The 20,593-nt window shown below is 31.8% G+C and overlaps 2 protein-coding genes across 2 annotated transcripts; one reads left to right on the top strand and one right to left on the bottom strand.

The window, feature by feature from the left end:
- Positions 1-2,199: 2,199 nt before the first annotated feature.
- Positions 2,200-17,528, bottom strand: LOC114331103 (zinc finger protein OZF-like). Its single transcript, XM_028280571.2, has 4 exons — positions 17,256-17,528; positions 11,523-11,648; positions 8,042-8,158; positions 2,200-4,477 (listed from the first exon to the last, which is right to left on the bottom strand). The coding sequence occupies exons 1-4, from the start codon at positions 17,368-17,370 to the stop codon at positions 3,288-3,290; spliced, it is 1,548 nt and encodes a 515-aa protein (XP_028136372.1). The 5' UTR covers positions 17,371-17,528; the 3' UTR covers positions 2,200-3,287.
- A 65-nt stretch (positions 17,529-17,593) lies between these two features.
- LOC114331104 (histone acetyltransferase type B catalytic subunit) lies at positions 17,594-20,059 on the top strand. Its single transcript, XM_028280573.2, has 2 exons — positions 17,594-17,840; positions 17,966-20,059. The coding sequence occupies exon 2, from the start codon at positions 17,966-17,968 to the stop codon at positions 19,205-19,207; it is 1,242 nt and encodes a 413-aa protein (XP_028136374.1). The 5' UTR covers positions 17,594-17,840; the 3' UTR covers positions 19,208-20,059.
- The last annotated feature ends 534 nt before the right edge of the window (positions 20,060-20,593 follow it).

Raw genomic sequence — 20,593 nt, 5'->3', positions numbered from 1 at the left:
GTTCGTATGTATATCCAAAGAATGTTTATGAGCAAACTCCTTTAAACAAATTTTGCACTTGAATGGTTTTTCCCCTGTATGTAATCTCATATGTGCTTTTAAATTGTTCGAAAGAGTAAACGACTTAAAACAAATTTCACACTTATAAGGTTTTTACCCGGTATGCAATCTCAAATGTCTTATTAAATACACCGAATGACTAAACTCCTTAAAACAAATTTCACACTTGTAAGGTTTTTCTCCAGTGTACGATGTCAAATGTGTTTTTAAATTACTCGAATGATTAAACTGCTTAAGAAAAATTTCGCACTTGTGAGGTTTATCGCTAGTGTGAACCTTAGTATGTTGATCCAATGAACTTTTATAACTAAACTGCTTGGAACAGATTCCACACTTGTAATGTTGCTCTCCAGTGTGCAGTTTCAAATGTGTTTTCAAATTATTTTTTAGAGAAAACTGCTTAAAACAAATTTCGCTTTTGTAATGTTTTTCTCCACTGTGTGACTGAATATGAATTTTCAAATTATCTGCACGAGTGAACTGCTTTAAACAAGTTTCACACTTGTAAGGTTTTTCGCCAGTGTGTAACATCATATGCAATTTTAAATTTCTTAAATGAATAAACGACTTAAAACAGATTTCGCACTTGTGTGGTTTTTCGCCTGTATGAAGTCTCGTATGGTTATTCAAATTTCTTTCATCATAAAAATGCTTGAAACAAATCTCACACTTGTAAGGTTTTTCACCAGTGTGAACTTTTGTATGTCTAACCAAAAGACTTTTATAAATAAACAGTTTTAAACAAATTTCGCACTTATAAGGTTTTTCCCTTATAACCTTCGTATGGTTATTCAAATTTCTTTCTTCAGTAAACTGCTTTTCGCGCTTGTAAGGTTTTTCCCCGGAGTGCAATCTCAAATGCCTTTTTAAATTACTCAAACAAGTAAACTCCTTAAAACAAATTTCGCACTTGTAAGAGTTTTTGCCAGTGTGAACGTTCGTATGTACATCCAAAGAACTTTTATAAGAAAACTCCTTTAAACAAATTTCGCACTTATGTATAAGGTTTTTTCTCAGTGTGCAACCTCATATGTCCTTTTAAACTGCTCAAATGAGTAAACGACTTCATGCAAGTTTCGCACTTGTAAGGTTTTTCCCCGGTATGCAATCTCAAATGACTTTTTAAATACACCAAATGACTAAACTCCTTAAAGCAAATTTCACACTTGTAAGGTTTTTCACCAGTGTGCAATATCAAATGTGTTTTTAGATTACTCGAATGATTAAACTGCTTAAAACAAATTTCACACTTGTGAGATTTTTCGCCAGTGTGAACCTTAGTATGTTGATCCAATGAACTTTTATAAGTAAAGTGCTTGGAACACATTCCACACTTGTAATGTTGCTCTCCAGTATGTAGTTTCAAATGTGTTTTTAAATTATTTTTTAGAGAAAATTGCTTAAAACAAATTTCACACTTGTAATGTTTTTGTCCAGTATGTGACTTAATATGAATTTTCAAATTATCTGCACGAGTGAACTGCTTTAAACAAATTTCACACTTATAAGGTTTTTCGCCAGTGTGGAGCATCATATGCAATTTTAAATTTCTTAAATGAATAAACGCCTTAAAACAGATTTCGCTCTTGTGAGGTTTTTCGCCTGTATGAAGTCTCATATGGTTATTCAAATTTCTTTTATCATAAAAATTGAAACAAATCTCACACTTGTAAGGTTTTTCACCAGTGTGAACTTTCGTATGTCTAACCAAGACTTTTATAAATAAACCGTTTTAAACAAATTTCGCACTTATAAGGTGTTTTCATTATAACCTTCGTATGATTATTCAAATTTCTTTCTTCAGTAAACTGCTTTTCGCGCTTGTAAGGTTTTCCCCCGAGTGCAATCTCAAATGTCTTTTTAAATTACACGAACAAGTAAACTCCTTAAAACAAATTTCGCACTTGTAAGAGATTTTGCCAGTGTGAACGTTCGTATGTACATCCAAAGAACTTTTATAAGCAAACTCCTTTAAACAAATTTCGCACTTATGTATAAGGTTTTTTCTCAGTGTGCAACCTCATATGTCCTTTTAAACTGCTCAAATGAGTAAACGACTTTATGCAAGTTTCGCACTTATAAGGTTTTTCCCCGGTATGCAATCTCAAATGTCTTTTTAAATACACTGAATGACTAAACTCCTTTTTTTTTTTTTATTTATTAATGGCTTTGACATAGCCGATTAGCCAGACTATTTGTTTTTTTTGTATGGTATTACAATAACAATTTTAAGTTAATATCTAAGCCTACTTATTATCTAAATTTACAGGGTGTTATAATATATTAATGAATACATTTTTCAATTTTGTGTGATATTTTTACAATTTTTAATTTTATTATCTAATCCTATTTAAAATTTAAATTTACAGGACGTTACATATTCGTAAAGACATTTTAACGTCTGCTTATTTTTTGGAAAAAGAATTTCGTTTAAATTGACAGGTAAAGGACAATTTAGATCAATTAACTTTTCATACATCACTTTAATATTTTGTTAAAGTATTTTAATAGTTAATATTTTGACTAAACTCCTTAAAGCAAATTTCACACTTATAAGGTTTCTCACCAGTGTGCAATATCAAATGTGTTTTTAGATTACTCGTATGATTAAACTGCTTAAAACAAATTTCACACTTGTGAGGTTTTTCGCCAGTGTGAACTTTAGTATGTTGATTCAATGAACTTTTATAAGTAAACTGCTTGGAACAGATTCCACACTTGTAATGTTGCTCTCCAGTGTGCAGTTTCAAATGTGTTTTCAAATTATTTTTTAGAGAAAACTGCTTAAAACAAATTTCACACTTGTACTGTTTTTCTCCAGTGTGCGACTTAATATGAATTTTCAAATTATGTGCACGAGTGAACTGCTTTAAACAAATTTCACATTTATAAGGTTTTTCGCCAGTGTGGAATATCATATGCAATTTTAAATTTCTTAAATGAACAAACGCCTTAAAACAGATTTCGCACTTGTGAGGATTTTCGCCTGTATGAAGTCTCGTATGGTTATTCAAATTTCTTTTATCATAAAAATGCTTGAAACAAATCTCACACTTGTAAGGTTTTTCACCAGTGTGAACTTTCGTATGTCTAACCAAAAGACTTTTATAAATAAACCGTTTTAATCAAATTTCGCACTTATAAGGTTTTTCCCTTATAACCTTCGTATGATTATTCAAATTTCTTTCTTCAGTATACTGCTTTTCGCGCTTGTAAGGTTTTTCCCCTTAGTGCAATCTCAAATGTCTTTTTAAATTACTCGAACAAGTAAACTCCTTAAAACAAATTTCGCACTTGTAAGAGATTTTGCCAGTGTGAACGTTCGTATGTACATCCAAAGAACTTTTATGAGCAAACTCCTTTAAACAAATTTCGCACTTATAAGGTTTTTCCTCAGTGTGCAACCTCATATGTACTTTTAAAGTACTCAGATGAGTAAACGACTTTATACAAGATTCGCACTTATAAGGTTTTTCCCCTGTATGTAATCTTATATGTGCTTTTAAAGTGTTTAAAAGTGTAAACGACTTTAAGCAAATTTCGCACTTATGAGGTTTTTCCCCAGTGTGCAATGTCAAATGTGTTTTTAAATTACTCGAGTGAATAAATTGCTTGAAACAAATTTCACACTTGTGAGGTTTTTCGCCAGTGTGAACTTTGGTATGGTTATTCAAATTTCTTTTTTCAATAAACTGCTTGAAACAAATTTCACATTGATAAGGTCTTTCCCCAGTATGAACCATTGTGTGTTTAGCCAAAAAATTCTTATGAACAAACCGCTTTAAACAAATTTCACACTTGTAAGGTTTTTCGCCAGTGTGAACCATGGTATGTTTAACCAAAAAACTTTTATATATAAACCCCTTAAAACATATTTGGCACTTGTGAGGTTTTTCTCCAGTGTGCGACGTTAAATGTGTTTTTAAATTACTCAATTGAGTAAATTGCTTGAAACAAATTTCACACTTGTGAGGTTTTTCGCCAACGTGAATTTTCGTATGGTTACTCAAGTTTCTTTTATCAGTGAACTGCTTGAAACAAATCTCGCACTTGTAAGGTTTTTCGTCTGTATGCAAGTTCCTATGGTAATTCAAGTTTCTTTTATTAGTGAACTGCTTGAAACAAATTTCACACATGTAAGGTTTTTCACCAGTGTGAACTTTCATATGGGTGTTCACACTGCTTTTATTAGTAAACTGCTTTAGACAAATTTCACACTTGTAAGGCTTTTGTCCTGTGTGAACTAGCATGTGTTTGTTTAATGAACTTCTATTGGCAAGCTGCTTAAAACAAATATTACAATTTACTGTTTTTTCTTCTATGGGTTGGTTCGGTTGTCGGCACATAGGTTGTTCTGTATCACATGAGTGAACAATTGTTTTCGTAATTTCCGATGTGTTTTCCTCTTCAAGAAAGCCTAAAAAAATAAACTAGAATATATTTTTTTATTTCAGAAAAATTTAATGTAATAGAAAAGAAAGTTTGACTACTCATTATTAGGAGCAAACAACAACTGAGTGTGTTAAAGCCAAAGTGGTGTAAGTTATATTTTTTAAATATGTGTTATGTTTAAATATATGTATATGTAAGTGTTACTTTATAATCTCATTATCGATGCCTCAGAAGCCAATCGGTGTAAGTCAATAAATGTTTGAAATGAGATAATAAGATGTTTGTAAAAATAGTTGCGGAAAAATGACGAGCCATTAAAAATAAATTAATCGTCTTTATTGATCATAGTATTGTATTCATAAATATTCAAAAAACAAGGACAAGCTATTAGTCGGTGGTGGATTCTTTGGTGTTACACTTCATAATTCATTTTTAGGGAGAACTAGACTACTAGACTTACACTGTTTGACTTCTGAAGCATCCATATATTTATAGATTTCTTGCCATCGGGAAAATCAGGAAAAGTGGTGTAAGTTTTTACAGTAATACAGTAGGTAATTTAGTAAAAACTTACACCACTTTTACTATTAATCAGTCTATATATCAAGATTTTATAAAGCAAGACTTACATCACTTTGGTTTTAACACCCTCCCTCAACTAATGGAAGTCTTCAACAAAATTAATTCTGGGGCACTTACAAGAGGGCTTAAAATAAGCGAAACACAGCTAAGTAAGAGACAGAAAGAAAAAATCAGGCTTTGATATATCACGCTATGAGATGCACAGTGGCCTAATACACAATTTTACCAAAACGCGTTTATTACATTAAAGTTATCCTGTATTTAAAATTACATTATAACCTCTAATATTAACAGTGTAATTCCAGTTTGAAAATAGCAAAATTTCAAATCCGTTTTTCTCATTTGTTGCATTTTGGGCTTAGGCCACTTTGCATCTTATAGCGTCATATATGAAATACATTAAACTATTGAAAATTAATTGTGGAATACACAAAAGCTAAAAAACAAAAAGCATAGCACTTGCGGAGTGCCGACAGAAGTAAATTCTTCTTATATATTTCATTATATTCAATTCGATTTGTTTTATCTAATTTTATTTTCTATAATTTTATTTAATTATATTTAATTTTATACAGGGTGTCCCGAAAAGATTGGTGATAAATTATACCAAAATCACCATTGGTGATTCTGGGGTCAAAAATGGGTTGATTGAACCTCACTTACGTATGTACAATAGTTCACACAAAAAAAAGTTACAGCCCTTGGAAGTTACAAAATGAAAATCGATTTTTTTTTCATATATCGAAGACTCTTTAAGAGATTTTTTATTGAAAATGGACATGTGGCATTCTTATAGCATCAACACCTTATAAAAAAAATTAAAGTGAAATTTGTGCACCCCATAAAAATTTTATGGGGGTTTTGTTCCCTTAAACCCCCCAAACTTTTGTGTACGTTCCAATTAAATTATTATTGTGGCACCATTAGTTAAACACCATGTTTTTAAAACTTATTTGCCTCTTAGTACTATTTCTATAAGCCAGTGTGTATCGAGATATTTTGAATATTTGTCGAATCCAACACATATTTGTATATGGTTAAGTACGATTATAGAGACCTGTTAATAATCTGAAAATTTATTTGTAATTTACATTTTTAGGTATATTTTGAAAAAGAAGCCACATCTCGATAAAAGATGACTTATCAAAAAAAGATTAAGAGGAAAAAAATTTTTAAAACACTGTTTAACTAATGGTACCACAATAATAGTTTAATTGAAACGTACACAAACATTTGGGGGGTTTAAAGGAACAAAACCCCCATAAAATTTTTATGTAAACATATTAAAAAAGAAGCCGGATCTCGATAAAAACTGGCTTATGGAAAAAATACTAAGAGGCAAAAAAGTTTTAAAAACGTTGTGTTTAACTAATGGTACCACAATAATGAATTAATTGGAACATACAAGTCTGGGGGGGGGGGTTTAAGGGAACAAAACCCCCATAAAATTTTTATGGGGTGGAGAAATTTCACTATAATTTTGTTTTAAGATGTTCTTGCCATAAGAATGATACATGTTCATGTTCAATAAAAAATCGCTATTAGTTTTCGATATATTGAAAAAAATCGATTTTCATTTTGTAACTTGAAAGGCCTGTAACTTTTTTTATGAGCACATTTGTACTAATCGAATTATTTTTGACCCCAGAATGTGTGGTATAATTTATGATCAATCTTTTCGGGACACCCTGTATAATTTTATTTAGTGCCGGGACTTTATGTCCCGGTTAAACCTCGGTTAGTTAACCGGGGTTTACTGGGGACAGAAAAGTACCTCTTAGGGCCTCTTGCGTTGTAATAAATGCAATTATAATTATTATAATTATTTATGATTATAATAGGTAATAAGTATAATTGCGTTTATGTCTATGTTATGGTTATGCATATATTTCTGTCCCGATTAAACCCCGGTTAGCTAACCGAGGTTTAACCGGGACATAAAGTACAGGCCCTTAATCTTATCTAAGTTTATTTTTTTTATTGAATTTTATTTAATTTTACATATTTTAATTTTATTTTATACACATTTTATTTAATTTTGATTAATTGTATGTAATTTTGTTTAATTTATTTTTACTTAATTTTATTGAACTTGATTTAATTTTAATTTAATTTAATCAACACCTATAGGGTTAAAATCACCCCCTAAACCCAGTCAATAATAGAAATTTCGGCAATTACATTATATCTAATTTTATTACTTATAGAAAAATGTGTCACACTATATTTTTCGGAAAAACTGAACAAATCAATCCCTATATAGGGTTAAAATCAACCCCTATGTAGGGTTAAAATCACCCCGAACCCAGTCAATAATATCAAATTCAGGAGTCATACTTTATTTTAATAAAAACATTTGTCCCACTATTTTTTTTTAAATTGAACAAATCACACCTATTGGGTTCCAAACATCCTGAAGCCAGTCAATAATTTATAATTCGGGATTAATACTTGAAATCACCCTGAAACCAGTCAAACAATAGATATTTAATCAAACCGATTTGGGCTTCGAAACGTTAATAAAATTATTTTTTCAATTTAATTGTGGCTTGTTTCCCATCTAAATGGTTGATCATAAACAATAGATAATTCAGGATCTGTATTAAATACGATAGTAAAATAACTAGACTTCGATTTACCCAAGGTATTTAATAATAAATCAATTGGTTACAAGTTAGATTACAATGTGGGTAGATTCTAGGTTACCCCCTTGCTTGCAACTGTTCCCTGTCAATGCTGTCTTGACACCCTGTGAAGTTAGTTACATCAAGTTATAGGCAGTCTCTACCTAAATAAGATATACAATACAGGATCTGTACTTAGTTTACTAAGAAAGTTAAAATAAGTATATAAATATGTATATTATGGTATACCGCAAGGATACCACTCGTGTCACGATTTTTGAATGATGCCAAATACGATTTTAGTCCTGCTAAAATTTCATACCGAGTGATAAGAAGTATTCACTCAATAAATTTAACCTAAATATATTTATTTTTTATATCACCTGAGGTGTCTTCATCCTTGAAGTCTACCAGATCAAGGGAGGTGGATAGCTGACTCTCTGTATATCTTGGATCATCTTCAACCAACTCTTTCTTAATTTCTGCTTTTACTGCCCGATCTTAAAAAAATTTCAGTTACATCAAAGGGTTTAGTACTAACAAGCTGAAAATGCGAGCATTGTCATAACGAAAACTTTGTATATTTACGTATTTTAATTCATAATATGGAAAATTTCTATTATGAAAAGTAGTTTAGAATTAATAATTATGTTTTAATGTGCAATTATATCATTCTAATTTAAATGTTATGAACTATAAAGGTAGTTTACTCTTGATCGAAATTCATATTTTTTATATAACTCATATAAAATTAATAAAATTTTATACAAGGTGTCCCAAAAGTAGTGGAACGGTCGAATATTTCGCGAACTAAACATCGGATCGAAAAACTGAAAAATACGTGTTCAATCATTTTCAAAAATCTATCCAATGACATCAAACACCAACCTCCACTACACCCCCTGGAGGTGGGGTGGGGGGTAACTTTAAAATCTCAAATGGAAACCCCTATATTTTTTTGCAGATTTGGATTCGTTACGTAAAAGTAAGCAACTTTTATTCAAGACATTTTTTCGAACTGTGGATAGATGGCGCTATAATTGGGAAAAACGATTTATCCTGATACCATGGGTAAGTTATAGAAACGGTCTAATATCTCGAGAAATACACTTCCAAATGAGAAACCAAACAAATTTTTTTAATACTTTTCGAAAACCTATCGCATAACACTAAACAACCCTCCAACCCACCCCCTGGAGGTGGGGTGGGGGTATCTTTAAAATATTAAATAGCAACCCCCACTTTTTATTACAGATTCCAATTTGTCATGAAAAACTAAGCAACATTTATTCGAAACATTTTTTAGAATTGTTAATAGATGGCGCTTTAATTGGAAAAATACGATTTATTAGCGCCATCTATCAGCATTTTTAAAAAATGTTTCGAATAAATGTTGCTTAATTTTTCATGACGAATTCGAATCTGCAATAAAAAGTGGGGGTTGCTATTTAAGATTTTAAAGTTACCCCCCACCCCACCTCCAGGAGGTGGTTTGGAGGGTCATGTTTAGTGTTTATCGATAGGTTTTCGAAAAATATTAAAAACCTGTTTTTTGGTTTCTTATTTGGAAGTGTATTTCTCGATATATTAGACCGTTTCTATAATTTACCTATGGTATCAGGATAAATCGTTTTTCCCAATTATAGCGCCATCTATCCACAGTTCGAAAAAATGTCTTGGATAAAAGTTGCTTACTTTTACGTAACAAATGCAAATCTGCAAGAAAAACTAGGGGTTTCCATTTAAGATTTTAAAGTTACCCCCACCCCACCTCCAGGGGGTGTAGTGGGAGTTGGTGTTTCCAAATATTCGACCGTTCCCCTACTTTTGGGACACCCTATATATGATGGTTGCATCATAAATCTTACATGAAGAGCTTTTTATGAAGAATAACTTTTATTTGTCAAATTAAAAATAAAAGAGTTATAAATGAAAATGTTCTTGGTATCCATAATTTGAGAAAAATTTTCAAATATTTTTTTCCATTATAGGTCTGGATCCAGCGTATGAAAAAAAAGTTGATTAATAGCAAGCTGAAAATTTGTTAAAAGCTTAAGGGTGTCTAGTCGAATAAACTTTGATATGTGTGAACACTGGAACAGGGGTAGTTTTAATTGTGGAACAGGTTAAAAATTTGGAACGGTCACAGCACGAAAACGGCACATTTATTTTGTCCGACAGAACAGACTTAAACTCTCCGAACAGAGATTAAACTCTCATGAAAAAATCAGACTGCTATTTATTACCTGTCATAATTCCTGTCATTTGACATATTCTACATGTTCCACTCATTAAAACGCCCATTTGGTGATAAATAGCAGTCTGATTTTTGCATGAGAGTTTAATCTCTGTTCGAAGAGTTTAAGTCTGTTCTGTCGGACAAAATAAATGTACCGTTTTCGTGCTGTGGCCGTTCCAAATTTTTAACCTGTTCCACAATTAAAACTACCCCTGTTCCAGTGTTCACACATATCAAAGTTTATTCGACTAGACACCCTTAAGCTATTAACAAATTTTCAGCTTGCTATTAATCAACTTTTTTTTCATACGCGGGATCCAGACCTATTAGAAGGATGTACACAGACACAATACTGGCTAGTGATTTTAGTCAATAATTTTGCCAATTCGACAAAAAAATAATTTCTAAATAGTTAATAATTATTACTAAATAATTAGTAATTTTGCCAATTTCGGCAAAATTCTCAAAAAACAAAAAAATTACCTTCTACAATCACTAGCCAGTTGTGTCGAGTTTAGGGAAGGACTAGGTATACATATTTTAATTTTATAGCAAATGGAACAGTCCATTTATCATAAAGGGGAAGCCGTACTTATACTTTTATAAACCTATTTAAAACTGTTATAGTATATTAATAAATTATTGCTTTTAACATATTTATACTCAAATTGTATTTTTGAACATCTTATTTATTTTATATAATAATTAAATTCACTATCAAATGTCATTGATGGTTTATTAATACTTAATTTAAAATTTAGTTTGTCATTCACGAAGTGTCAAACTCAAATGTAAATAACCTATGCTTGGCAAATCGAGATTTAAAAAAAGTAGCCTACTTCCTAATCAACCATTTGAGCTGACGTTTAGTGCGTCTGTGGGAGATAACCGGATTGTGACGTCACATTTTAGACTTTGAGGTCGATTATCTCGAAGACGGTTAGATATATCGAAATGCCGTTTTCAGATTTGGATTCAGAAGGCAAAACTACATAAGAATCCATCGATACACCTGCTCTAAGTATTGCAGGAGCGGCAACGCAATAACACACAGACTTTTGCAAATTTATAAACGAAAAGTTTTCGTTGAAAATAATTATTACTTGTGCTAAAAAGTATGTGGCCTACCGTCGCGTTTATAAATCCATAAATAAGAAAAATACTTATTTTAATTTTACAAATAATTCTTTGTTATATCTCTATTTACTATTTTCGTTGGGAATAAACCATTTTTGTGGCTTATTCCCAATTAAAATAATAAATTGATATGACAAAGTATGAGTTTGTAGAAGTAAAATGGTAATTCTTCTGATTTACGCGTTTTATTCACTATGTAAAGATTTTCATTACAGGGTGCAAACCCTTCTGAGAAAAGATTTAAAAAATTATAGTATTGTTTAGCCACACTGGTAGGTATAGAGTGCCAGCAAAAAATCTTTACAAAGTGAATAAGGTGCATAAATCAGAAAAATTATTGTTTTAATTTGGCAAATTGATAAGTACTTTGTAATAACAATTTATTATTTTAGTTGGAAATAAGCCACAAAATTAGCTTATTTTGCACACTATGATAGATAGGGACAGGTAGACAGCATACTATAGTAGCATTTTATTACTTAACTTACCTGAGTTATACTCATCTGGCTCATCCTTTAAATGTCTCACATCAAGTAAGGTGGATACCTGACCCTCTATATATCTTGGATTACTTTCAAGGAACTCTTCCTTAAATTCGGCTTTTACTGCCCTAGCTAATAAAAGATAAGAATTACATTTCACTGTTTAGTATTATTTATTAGGGGAGAGGCTTGTACCTTGGTCCAGCTTGTACCATGGGCCACCCCATTTTTCTTTTGTTTTGCGCGCGAAGTGTCTATTTTTTTATCTTAAATTCTTCTACAATCCTCGTCATTTTTTAGTTAGTTGTTGAACGTGACTAGAAATCGTTTGCGGCTATCGTAAAAATATAGTGTTTTATTTCGTGAAAAGTAACTATTTATAGAATAGAGACAATTTTCTTTTCTAATTTTTGTGTTAACAGATATCGTAAATTAAATCACAAGGTGTGTATGTCTATACTAATAGGTAGTTAAACAACATGGTGAGAAATATAACATAACCGTTTTATTAGGTTAAATTCACATTTGTTTACTTTTTGACTGAGTCTTGTAGTCCGCTATCACGTAATCACGTCTTGTACGTTGGGTCGTACAAAACTAATGGGAAAAAAGGAAACACATTTTAATGTTGCACAAGTAACTGCTGTAAGTCACTATTTAACGGTCCAGTACCTGAAGAAAATTCTTAACAACAAATATTCTGGCCTAAGTGGTCAAACAATTTGACATTGACATTGAAGATGTGCTCAAACTTAAACCACCAAGTCAGGCTGGGTTGTCTGAAAGGCAAAAAGGAGTACATGTGTTTGACTTAGATTTTGAGAGGTTCAGTGTTGAATAACACCATTTTTTTGTATATATTTTTAAAGGTTTACAGGTGGATCAACGTACAAAACTATGTGGTTCAAGGTACAGTACCGGATTGTACCTTGGACCAAATTAGCTCTAATAAATAAAATTCTAAAAAATGTGTTTGGTTTTGTTTTATTAAAATGACCTTTTAATATACAGAGAGAGTCTGTAATTTGGAATAAATTCAATATCTCAAATACTAATTGTTTTTTTGAAAAATGCTCAGACCCGTGGATTAGTATTTAAAATTGTCGTTTTTGACATACAATAATAATGTATACAGGGTGTCCCAATTTAGAGATATGACGTCATCATTGATTTTCTTAAATGGCAACACTGTCATTTTGATAGCTATTTTGATAGGGTGTGTAAAGTTATATACAACTGCAAAATATCAAATTTTCATTCTCTACCATTTACAAGATAATAGAAAATAACAAAGTTATTTCTGTAATTTGGAATAAATTCAATAATTATAATACTAATTGTTTTTTTGAAAAATGCTTAGACCCGTCGATTAGTATTTCAAATTGTCATTTTTGACGTACAATAATAATGTATACAGGGTGTCCCAATTTAGAGATATGACGTCATCGTTGATTTTCATAAATGGCAACACTGTCATTTTAATAGCTATTTTGATAGGGTGTGTAAAGTTATACACAACTGCAAAATTTCAAATTTTTATTCCTTACCATATACAAGATAATAAAAAATAACAAAGTTATGAAAAACAAGTAATCAAATAGTAATTGAATTTAATTATTTCGAATAAGCAAATGCTCATAACGTTGCACATTGACAATCTGACAATAATTGAGGGCAACATTCTGAGTATTTGCTTAATTGAAATAATTAAATTCAATTATTATTTGATTACTTGTTTTTCATAACTTTGTTATTTTTTATTATCTTGGAAGTGGTAGGGAATAAAAATTTGCAACTTTGCAGTTGTATATAACTTTACACACCCTATTAAAATAGCTATCAAAATGATAGTGTTGCCATTTAAGAAAATCAACGATGACGTCATATCGCTAAATTGGGACACCCTGTATACATTATTATTGTAATGTAAAAAATGACAATTTGAAATAATAATCGACGCCTCTGAGCATTTTTCAAAAAAACAATTAGTATTTTAATTATTGAATTTATTCCAAATTACAGACATAAATATGTTATTTTCTATTATCTTGTAAATGGTAGAGAATAAAAATTTGATATTTTGCAGTTGTGTATAACTCTTCACACCCTATCAAAATAGCTATCAAAATGACAGTGTTGCCATTTAAGAAAATCAACGATGACGTCATATCTCTAAATTGGCACACCCTGTATACATTATTATTGTATGTCAAAAAGGATAATTTGAAATACTAATCGAAGGGTCTAAGCATTTAAAAAAAAACAATTAGTATTCGAGATATTGAATTTATTCCAAATTACAGACTCTCTCTGTAGTATACTATGGAGTGTAAACTAAACGTGGGTCCAAAAATTTTTCCTTAAAATTTAAAAACTTAAAAATAATTGAGCTTTGAAAAAATCCGATTCAAGGTACAAGCCTCTCCCCTACTCGAATTGGTCATTTCAGATACAATCTGAGTGAGAAATTATAGCTTGGAGTAAATTACAAAAAACGGTTTTTAAACCGCTGTAGAAAAAAACGCTTTTAAATAATTTTTAAATACACATTTTTTTGTAAAATTTTCTTTTCTTAACTCTTTAGCTGCGGATGAATCAAAAGATGCCGTTTGCCCATCTAAACCAAAATATCCGATAATCAATTCGGCTATATGCAGGGCAGATCGACAACAGATGCAATTTTCATTATAAAACAGATGATGGAAAAACACAGGCATAAAGAAACAAATAATCATATGATATTCATTGATCTTGAGATATAATTTGATCTTTTTTTTTCAAAAATCATTCATTTTAAACCCGTCCAACTTTTTGAACATAGAAATAACACTATAACAAAAGGTATTGTGGAAGGAAAACGATGCAGTTTTGTTTGCAGGATATCTCGCTTAGTTTTAACTTAATGGACCTTTAATACAGCTCATTTTAAAGGTCTTTTCAAGCACTGCAAAAGGTATTGATAGCATTATACACCTAAAATCGACCGTTTCTCTGTTATTTCAAGTTGAATACAGCAATCTGAGAATGTACCAAAAAACAAACTATTTTCACCTACCATATCTCTTTTTGTATTATAACTAGAAGATTTATGAAGGCAAGTGTCTCTTTGTTTTTTTATAACCTACAAAAATGTTTAATATAGTTTTTTTAGTTAGATGCATAGTTTTTAAGGTATTTGCAAAAAACCATTCGAAAAGGTATTATGTTTCAATGAAAATGGATAATTTTCAACCACGAATATCTCAAAAAGTATTTAGTTTTCAAAAAAAAATTATAGAACAGTTTTAGCTTAGAATTAGGTTCTCTAGCGAATTCCGTGGTAATTTTATCCAAAAAATTGTCCACCCCTAAGAACGGGTGGGAACCACCCCCAAGATAAAAGCACACATCAGCATAGGGTAGACTTTGAATTAGGAGATAAGTAGAGACTAGGCCCAAAATTTCATTAAAATCCATGCAGTAGGATAGAATTCGGAGGTAATATTATATTCTTGCTCCCATTGACTGGCGTACAAGGCTCAGTACTCAGTCCTTAATTATTTTCATTAGTTTTGGTACAGGTAATAGCGAAATTACAGGGTACCATTCCCTAGTGCTTAATGTATGCTGATAATGTGGTGTTGTTGGGAAATAGTGAAGGTGACTTCAAAATAGGTGAAGGTGAAAAAAAATTAGAATAGTGGGGACAAGCTCTTGAACAAAAAGTTTAACACTTATAGGACAGAGACAGAGTATTTGGACTATTAGTTTAAAGATGGAGTTACTACAAATATACAATGATATCTTTGGTTGGTCATATGATTATGAAAAAAAAAGAGTTATAAGTACCTAGGATCGATATTACAAAGTAATGGGGAACTAGATGGGAGATACATGCAATAGAATAATTCTATTATAACTAGGGTTACCATAATTTAGTAAGGGCAAATCCGGACAAAGGTAGTCCAAGGGGTTGTAGAAAATGTAAAATGTGAATTTGACTGTGTTGCTAACTCTACATTGTACCTACATATAGGCGAAATGCATATGGCACAATTAAAAGTACAGCTGTTTCGCTACAATATGCAACTAACATACTTGTTTTACTTGTACTATGTTTTAACATACTTTAGACTTAGACCTACAAAATAATATTTTACCTAGACCAACTTAACTAGGCGCTTCGCAAAATGAAATTTTCCACCGTTAAGCCAAGTGTTTTCCATTTTTTTTAGTAAAGAAAAAAATCCGGACGTTTCTCATATCCGGACATGTCCTTCAAATTAAGACTGCCGGACGAAATCCGGATGTATGGTAACCCTAATTATTAGGGTTTGATGGACGAAATGGAAGGAAGCAAGTGGTGTGGTGTGTGACAGAAAAATTCCAATAAAGCTGAAGGGAAAATTCTATAAAACAGCCATAAGACCAGCTATGATATCTGGAACTGAATGTTGGGCAGTTAAAAAAGAAGAGGAACAATGAATGCAGATGGCAGAAATGAGAATGCTTAGATGCATGAGTGGAGTAACAGAAAAGGATAAAATTGGGAATGAGTATATTCAAATACTATTGACTGTAATACATCCAACTCCCACAGAAATCTGGAAGCATGTTGCCACTATACTGGAGTCGCTTAAAAGATGGAATCCAAGGTCGCGTGCAAGCACCGACCGGTCGTTCGAAGCCAGACCTTCTAAGAACTGTTTACACTGTACTGTCACCGTTTGTGTTTCGCACTTCCGATGGTGAATTTCGCTAGGCAGTGCTTAAAATTCGGTTTTGTTTAACTGTGTAAACGTGGGAACAGTGGTGACATCGGGAAAGGAACGTTTAAGAGTGTGTGCTGTTCACGTGATCAGTCCATCTTTTCAGCGGCTAGACTATAGTACGCTAGCGTCACTGTTGGCTTGAAGTGTAACTACGTTTTAAAAATGTAAAATTTGACGTAAACATTCAAATTTAATTTTATAAATTTTTGAATAACGAGCTAATTTTGCTAAATTGAATTAAAATAATAATAGTTCAAACACTTATACAAAAACAATAATAAAGCAATTTTATAAATGTAAGGTTAGATTGCTCTGGTTATCACCGCACACCACTAGACGGCGCTGTATTGTTTGCTTCCTCAAATGTAATGGGAAATGTCAAGAGTTGTATGTATTACAGTCAATAGTATTTTTGGTATATTAGGGGAAGTCTAGGGGTGACACCAATGTTGATGTCAAAATGACGGAGCATAGGTGAAGATTGTTTGGTCATGTTCAATGTCATGACTTTAATCAACCAATAACAAGAATTGCTGAACTGTGGATTCCTGGCACTGGCGGATCCAGGGGGTGTCATGGGGGTCATAACCCCGCCCCCCCCCCCCAAAATTGTAAACCCACCTATCCTAGGGTTGGTAAGACTAAGTGACCTTGCATTAGAGACAAGTAATTAAATCTGGTTCCTGGAAGAAGTGGGAGAGAAAGACCAATGAAGATCTGGGGGAAATGCTTAGGCAGGGCATGTGGGTAAAGGGGATTGATGTTGATATAACCCAAGATAGAAACTTATGGAGAAATGCAATTAGGGAAGCTGACCATGCATAGGGATAATAGCAAAGGAAATGATGATGATAAACTGCAATTTATTACAAGTGGAGTCTGATGTTGTTTCTGCTTGGAGTCCGATTTATGAAGAAATTTCAACATTGACAAAAATTGACTCATGTTGTTTCTGAAATGAGGGATTCATTTGCCTTACTTAAATTACCTGCTGGTCCATTCTCTATGCCCTCAAGATCGGTTGATGTCAATAGCTGATGCTCTATGTAACTTTGGCCACATTCAACAGACTCTTCTTTAATTATTTCTATGTTAGATTCCATAGCTAACAAATAAAAAATAAACTGAACACTCAAAGACAAAATCACTGGGACTGGCCGGGGCGAAAAATACAAACTACAAAATTACAAAATACAAATAAATATCAAAAATCAAAATACAAACACAAAACAAAGCAAAAACCCAAAACAAACAAAACAAACGTCACTGAAACGTCAAAAAAAACTCTCCACTCCTCACTCCACCATTCTTGGGTGACAGAAATTATTTCGTATTCTGTGTTTCCCTTAATTTGATTTAACAGCTATTTGTGATTGGTGTTGTAAATTTACGGATTTTCAAACATCCAATCAAAGGATACAGTTCTGAAAAACATGGCGGAAAAGAATTCCTTGTAGCAGCAGATTAAAATTATCCCGCTTGAAAGTAAATTTTTAGGTTATAGTTTTGTATACTGAGAAGTTTTGTATTTAAAAATATTCAGTATTAATCATAATTAACTATTGTACTAAAGGTAAGTAACCGGCGTATTAATTACTAAATGAACAGACGTTCATAAAAAACAAAACACTGATTCTAAAATAAATCACTTCTTGCAATAATAAATATGACAAATCTTAAAGAATCTTTATTTTTTAGATGGCCGGTACAAGCAGTTCCAACGGGCATTTAGAATGTGAAGATGAAGAAATGAGTGTATACAGGAAGGATTCCAATGCTGTAGTCACCTTCAACATAGTTTTTAACGAGAGACACCTGACTGAACCCTGTTTAACATTTAAACCTATTATGTCTCATCAAGTATTCGAAAATGAATGTATATTTGGCTACAAATCTTTGGCCATTAAGCTTACTTATTTGCATAATTCAGCCAAGTGTTATGTAGATGTGGTCTCCTCAGGAATCATTGAAAGAGATGGTCATAAGCCAGATGATGTAATGGAATGCTTGAATCCTTGGTTGCCAGAAAACTACACGACAGATAGAGATGAGTTTACTCAATGGATAAGTAAAGAACAACATGATGTGATTTTTGGACATATCATACACGAACATGTTTTTAAAGGTGAATTTTTTGAAGATCCTTCAGTCGAAGTGCAATATACTTATAAAATCACTCAGTGTGACATTGCGGATGAGGATTTCAAGAAGTTTCATCAAGCATTTGAAACGTATGTAATTTGGTTCATAGATGGTGCAACTTTTATTGATCTCGATGATGAAAAGTGGGAAATATTTTACGTTTACGAAGAAGTTAAGCATCCCAAAACAGGTGAGATGTGCATTACTCCAGTTGGTTTTTGTACGGTATACAAATTTTATTCGTACCCAGCAAATATCAGAAGCCGAATTAGCCAGTTTTTCATTTTACCAACACACCAAAAAAGGGGTCTCGGAACAGCTCTCTATCAAGCAGTATTTAAAACGTTACAAAGTCTTAGTTCAGTAACTGACATTACAGTTGAGGAACCAACGCCTATTTTCCAAAAGATAAGAGATCGAAGTGATTGTCGATTAGTAAAGGAATCCTTAGAAAAAAATAAACTTGATATATCGTCTACACACATAAAAAAGATATTCGCACATCTCAAGGATCTTAAATTTGGTAAAAAGCAGATTCAACGTATTTATGATATTTTATGTGGATGTGAAGCATCGTTAGATAAATTTACTTACAATCAGTTTTTCAAAAATATTAATAAGCGAATTGAGTCGGAAGTAAACAATAGGATGAAGGTAGGAATGAAGAAAATGCGTCTTGTCACGGAGGGAAATGCAACACATGCTTTAGTAGATGAAGAAGCAGTGGCAAAGGCAGAATTTCAAAAGTATAAAGAAGATCTTGAATCGGCAGTTAATTATGTGAAAAATAAGTTATGAAAAGAAACTTAAGTAGGTTGTGTTTAATTTTGATACGTTTTTGTATTACTTTTATGAACTATTTATGGTAAAAATAAAATATTTTAAAATGTGGTACATGCAACAATTTTGAAAACATACTTAAGAGCATCAGCACAAAATTTCGGGCCAATGCTTTTTAAATGCATTAATTTTTTTCAAATCCTGAGAAAACTGATATGTATTTTTGAAATATTTAAATGCAGAATGAAAGATTACATCTTTACTGAGGTAGAAAGTCCCTTAGAATAAACAAAAAGTTTCTTTTGAATAAGATATTCAAAATTAAAAATCACACTCAATTCTCTTTTTTTGTCCCTGTAAGTTATTAAAATAAACATAGAAGTTTTCAGGTTTTCTTGGCCCTCAGTAATAATATAATCTTTCATTCTGCAATTAAATTTTTCAAAAATACTTATTAGTTTTCTCAGAATTCGAAAAAATAATGCATTTTAAGGCATTGGCCTGAAATTTTTTGACTACGCTCTTAAGAGTGACTGTGCCATTTATGAAATTTTTTTTATTGTAATCATTTATAAATTTGATTAACGTTTCTCTGATATCATGTTTCATGCACTCCTAAAATTAATTTGTGATGCATTTAGGAGATATTTACGTTTTATGTAACATGAGTTGCAGCTCCTAGAATGAACCATGACCGATGACAAACGCTGTCGTCGGTCATACACCCACCTAACCTTTACGCAGACAGGATTTCTCTCACCAGCCATAGTTCGGTCAGGGAGCTGTACCTAGATGTGTAAGATGAACAATATTTAAAGTAGAATTATTGTATAATTCAATGTTTTAAAAATAAATATACATTTATTCTTAGTGTTTTTATCTTTTAGTCAATACAAAATGCCATTGATAGTATTTCAGAGGAATTTAATTGAGCCAGGTAGTAGAATATAACCCAAAAAACATTTGATGTCAGGGAAAATCTTAGAATTAGTGGAAAAAAGAAGAGTTATGCTACAAAATATGTACTATAACAAGAAGCAACACTCACGAAATAGTGGAGCTAAGCAGGAAAATAAAATGTAGCAGCATCAAACATAGAAACAACCATATAAATAAAAATAACGTGTGTTAAGAATGATAAAAGATGCACAATAACTACTTTTTAAAACCCACCAAATTTCATTACAATGTTGCCAGTAGTTTCGGCAAAATCATAAAAAATGTGTAAAATGTTTTGTTCTTCAATGCCATGTATCTTCAAAACGGATGGTGTTACAAACGTTTTTTCTCAGCAAACCCCAATTATTTTTCAGTTTTTTACCTATCCTAGAGACAGCCTTTATTCCTTTAGATTTACCTTTTTCCGAAACACCCTGTTTAGATACATTTCAAGAGATGCATACC

The sequence above is a fragment of the Diabrotica virgifera genome, chromosome 5 (assembly GCF_917563875.1).
Source record: "Diabrotica virgifera virgifera chromosome 5, PGI_DIABVI_V3a".
NCBI classification, from domain to species: Eukaryota; Metazoa; Arthropoda; class Insecta; order Coleoptera; family Chrysomelidae; genus Diabrotica; species Diabrotica virgifera.
The sequence above is the reverse complement of the archived record's forward strand: the minus strand, read 5'-3'. Positions and strand labels throughout refer to the sequence as shown.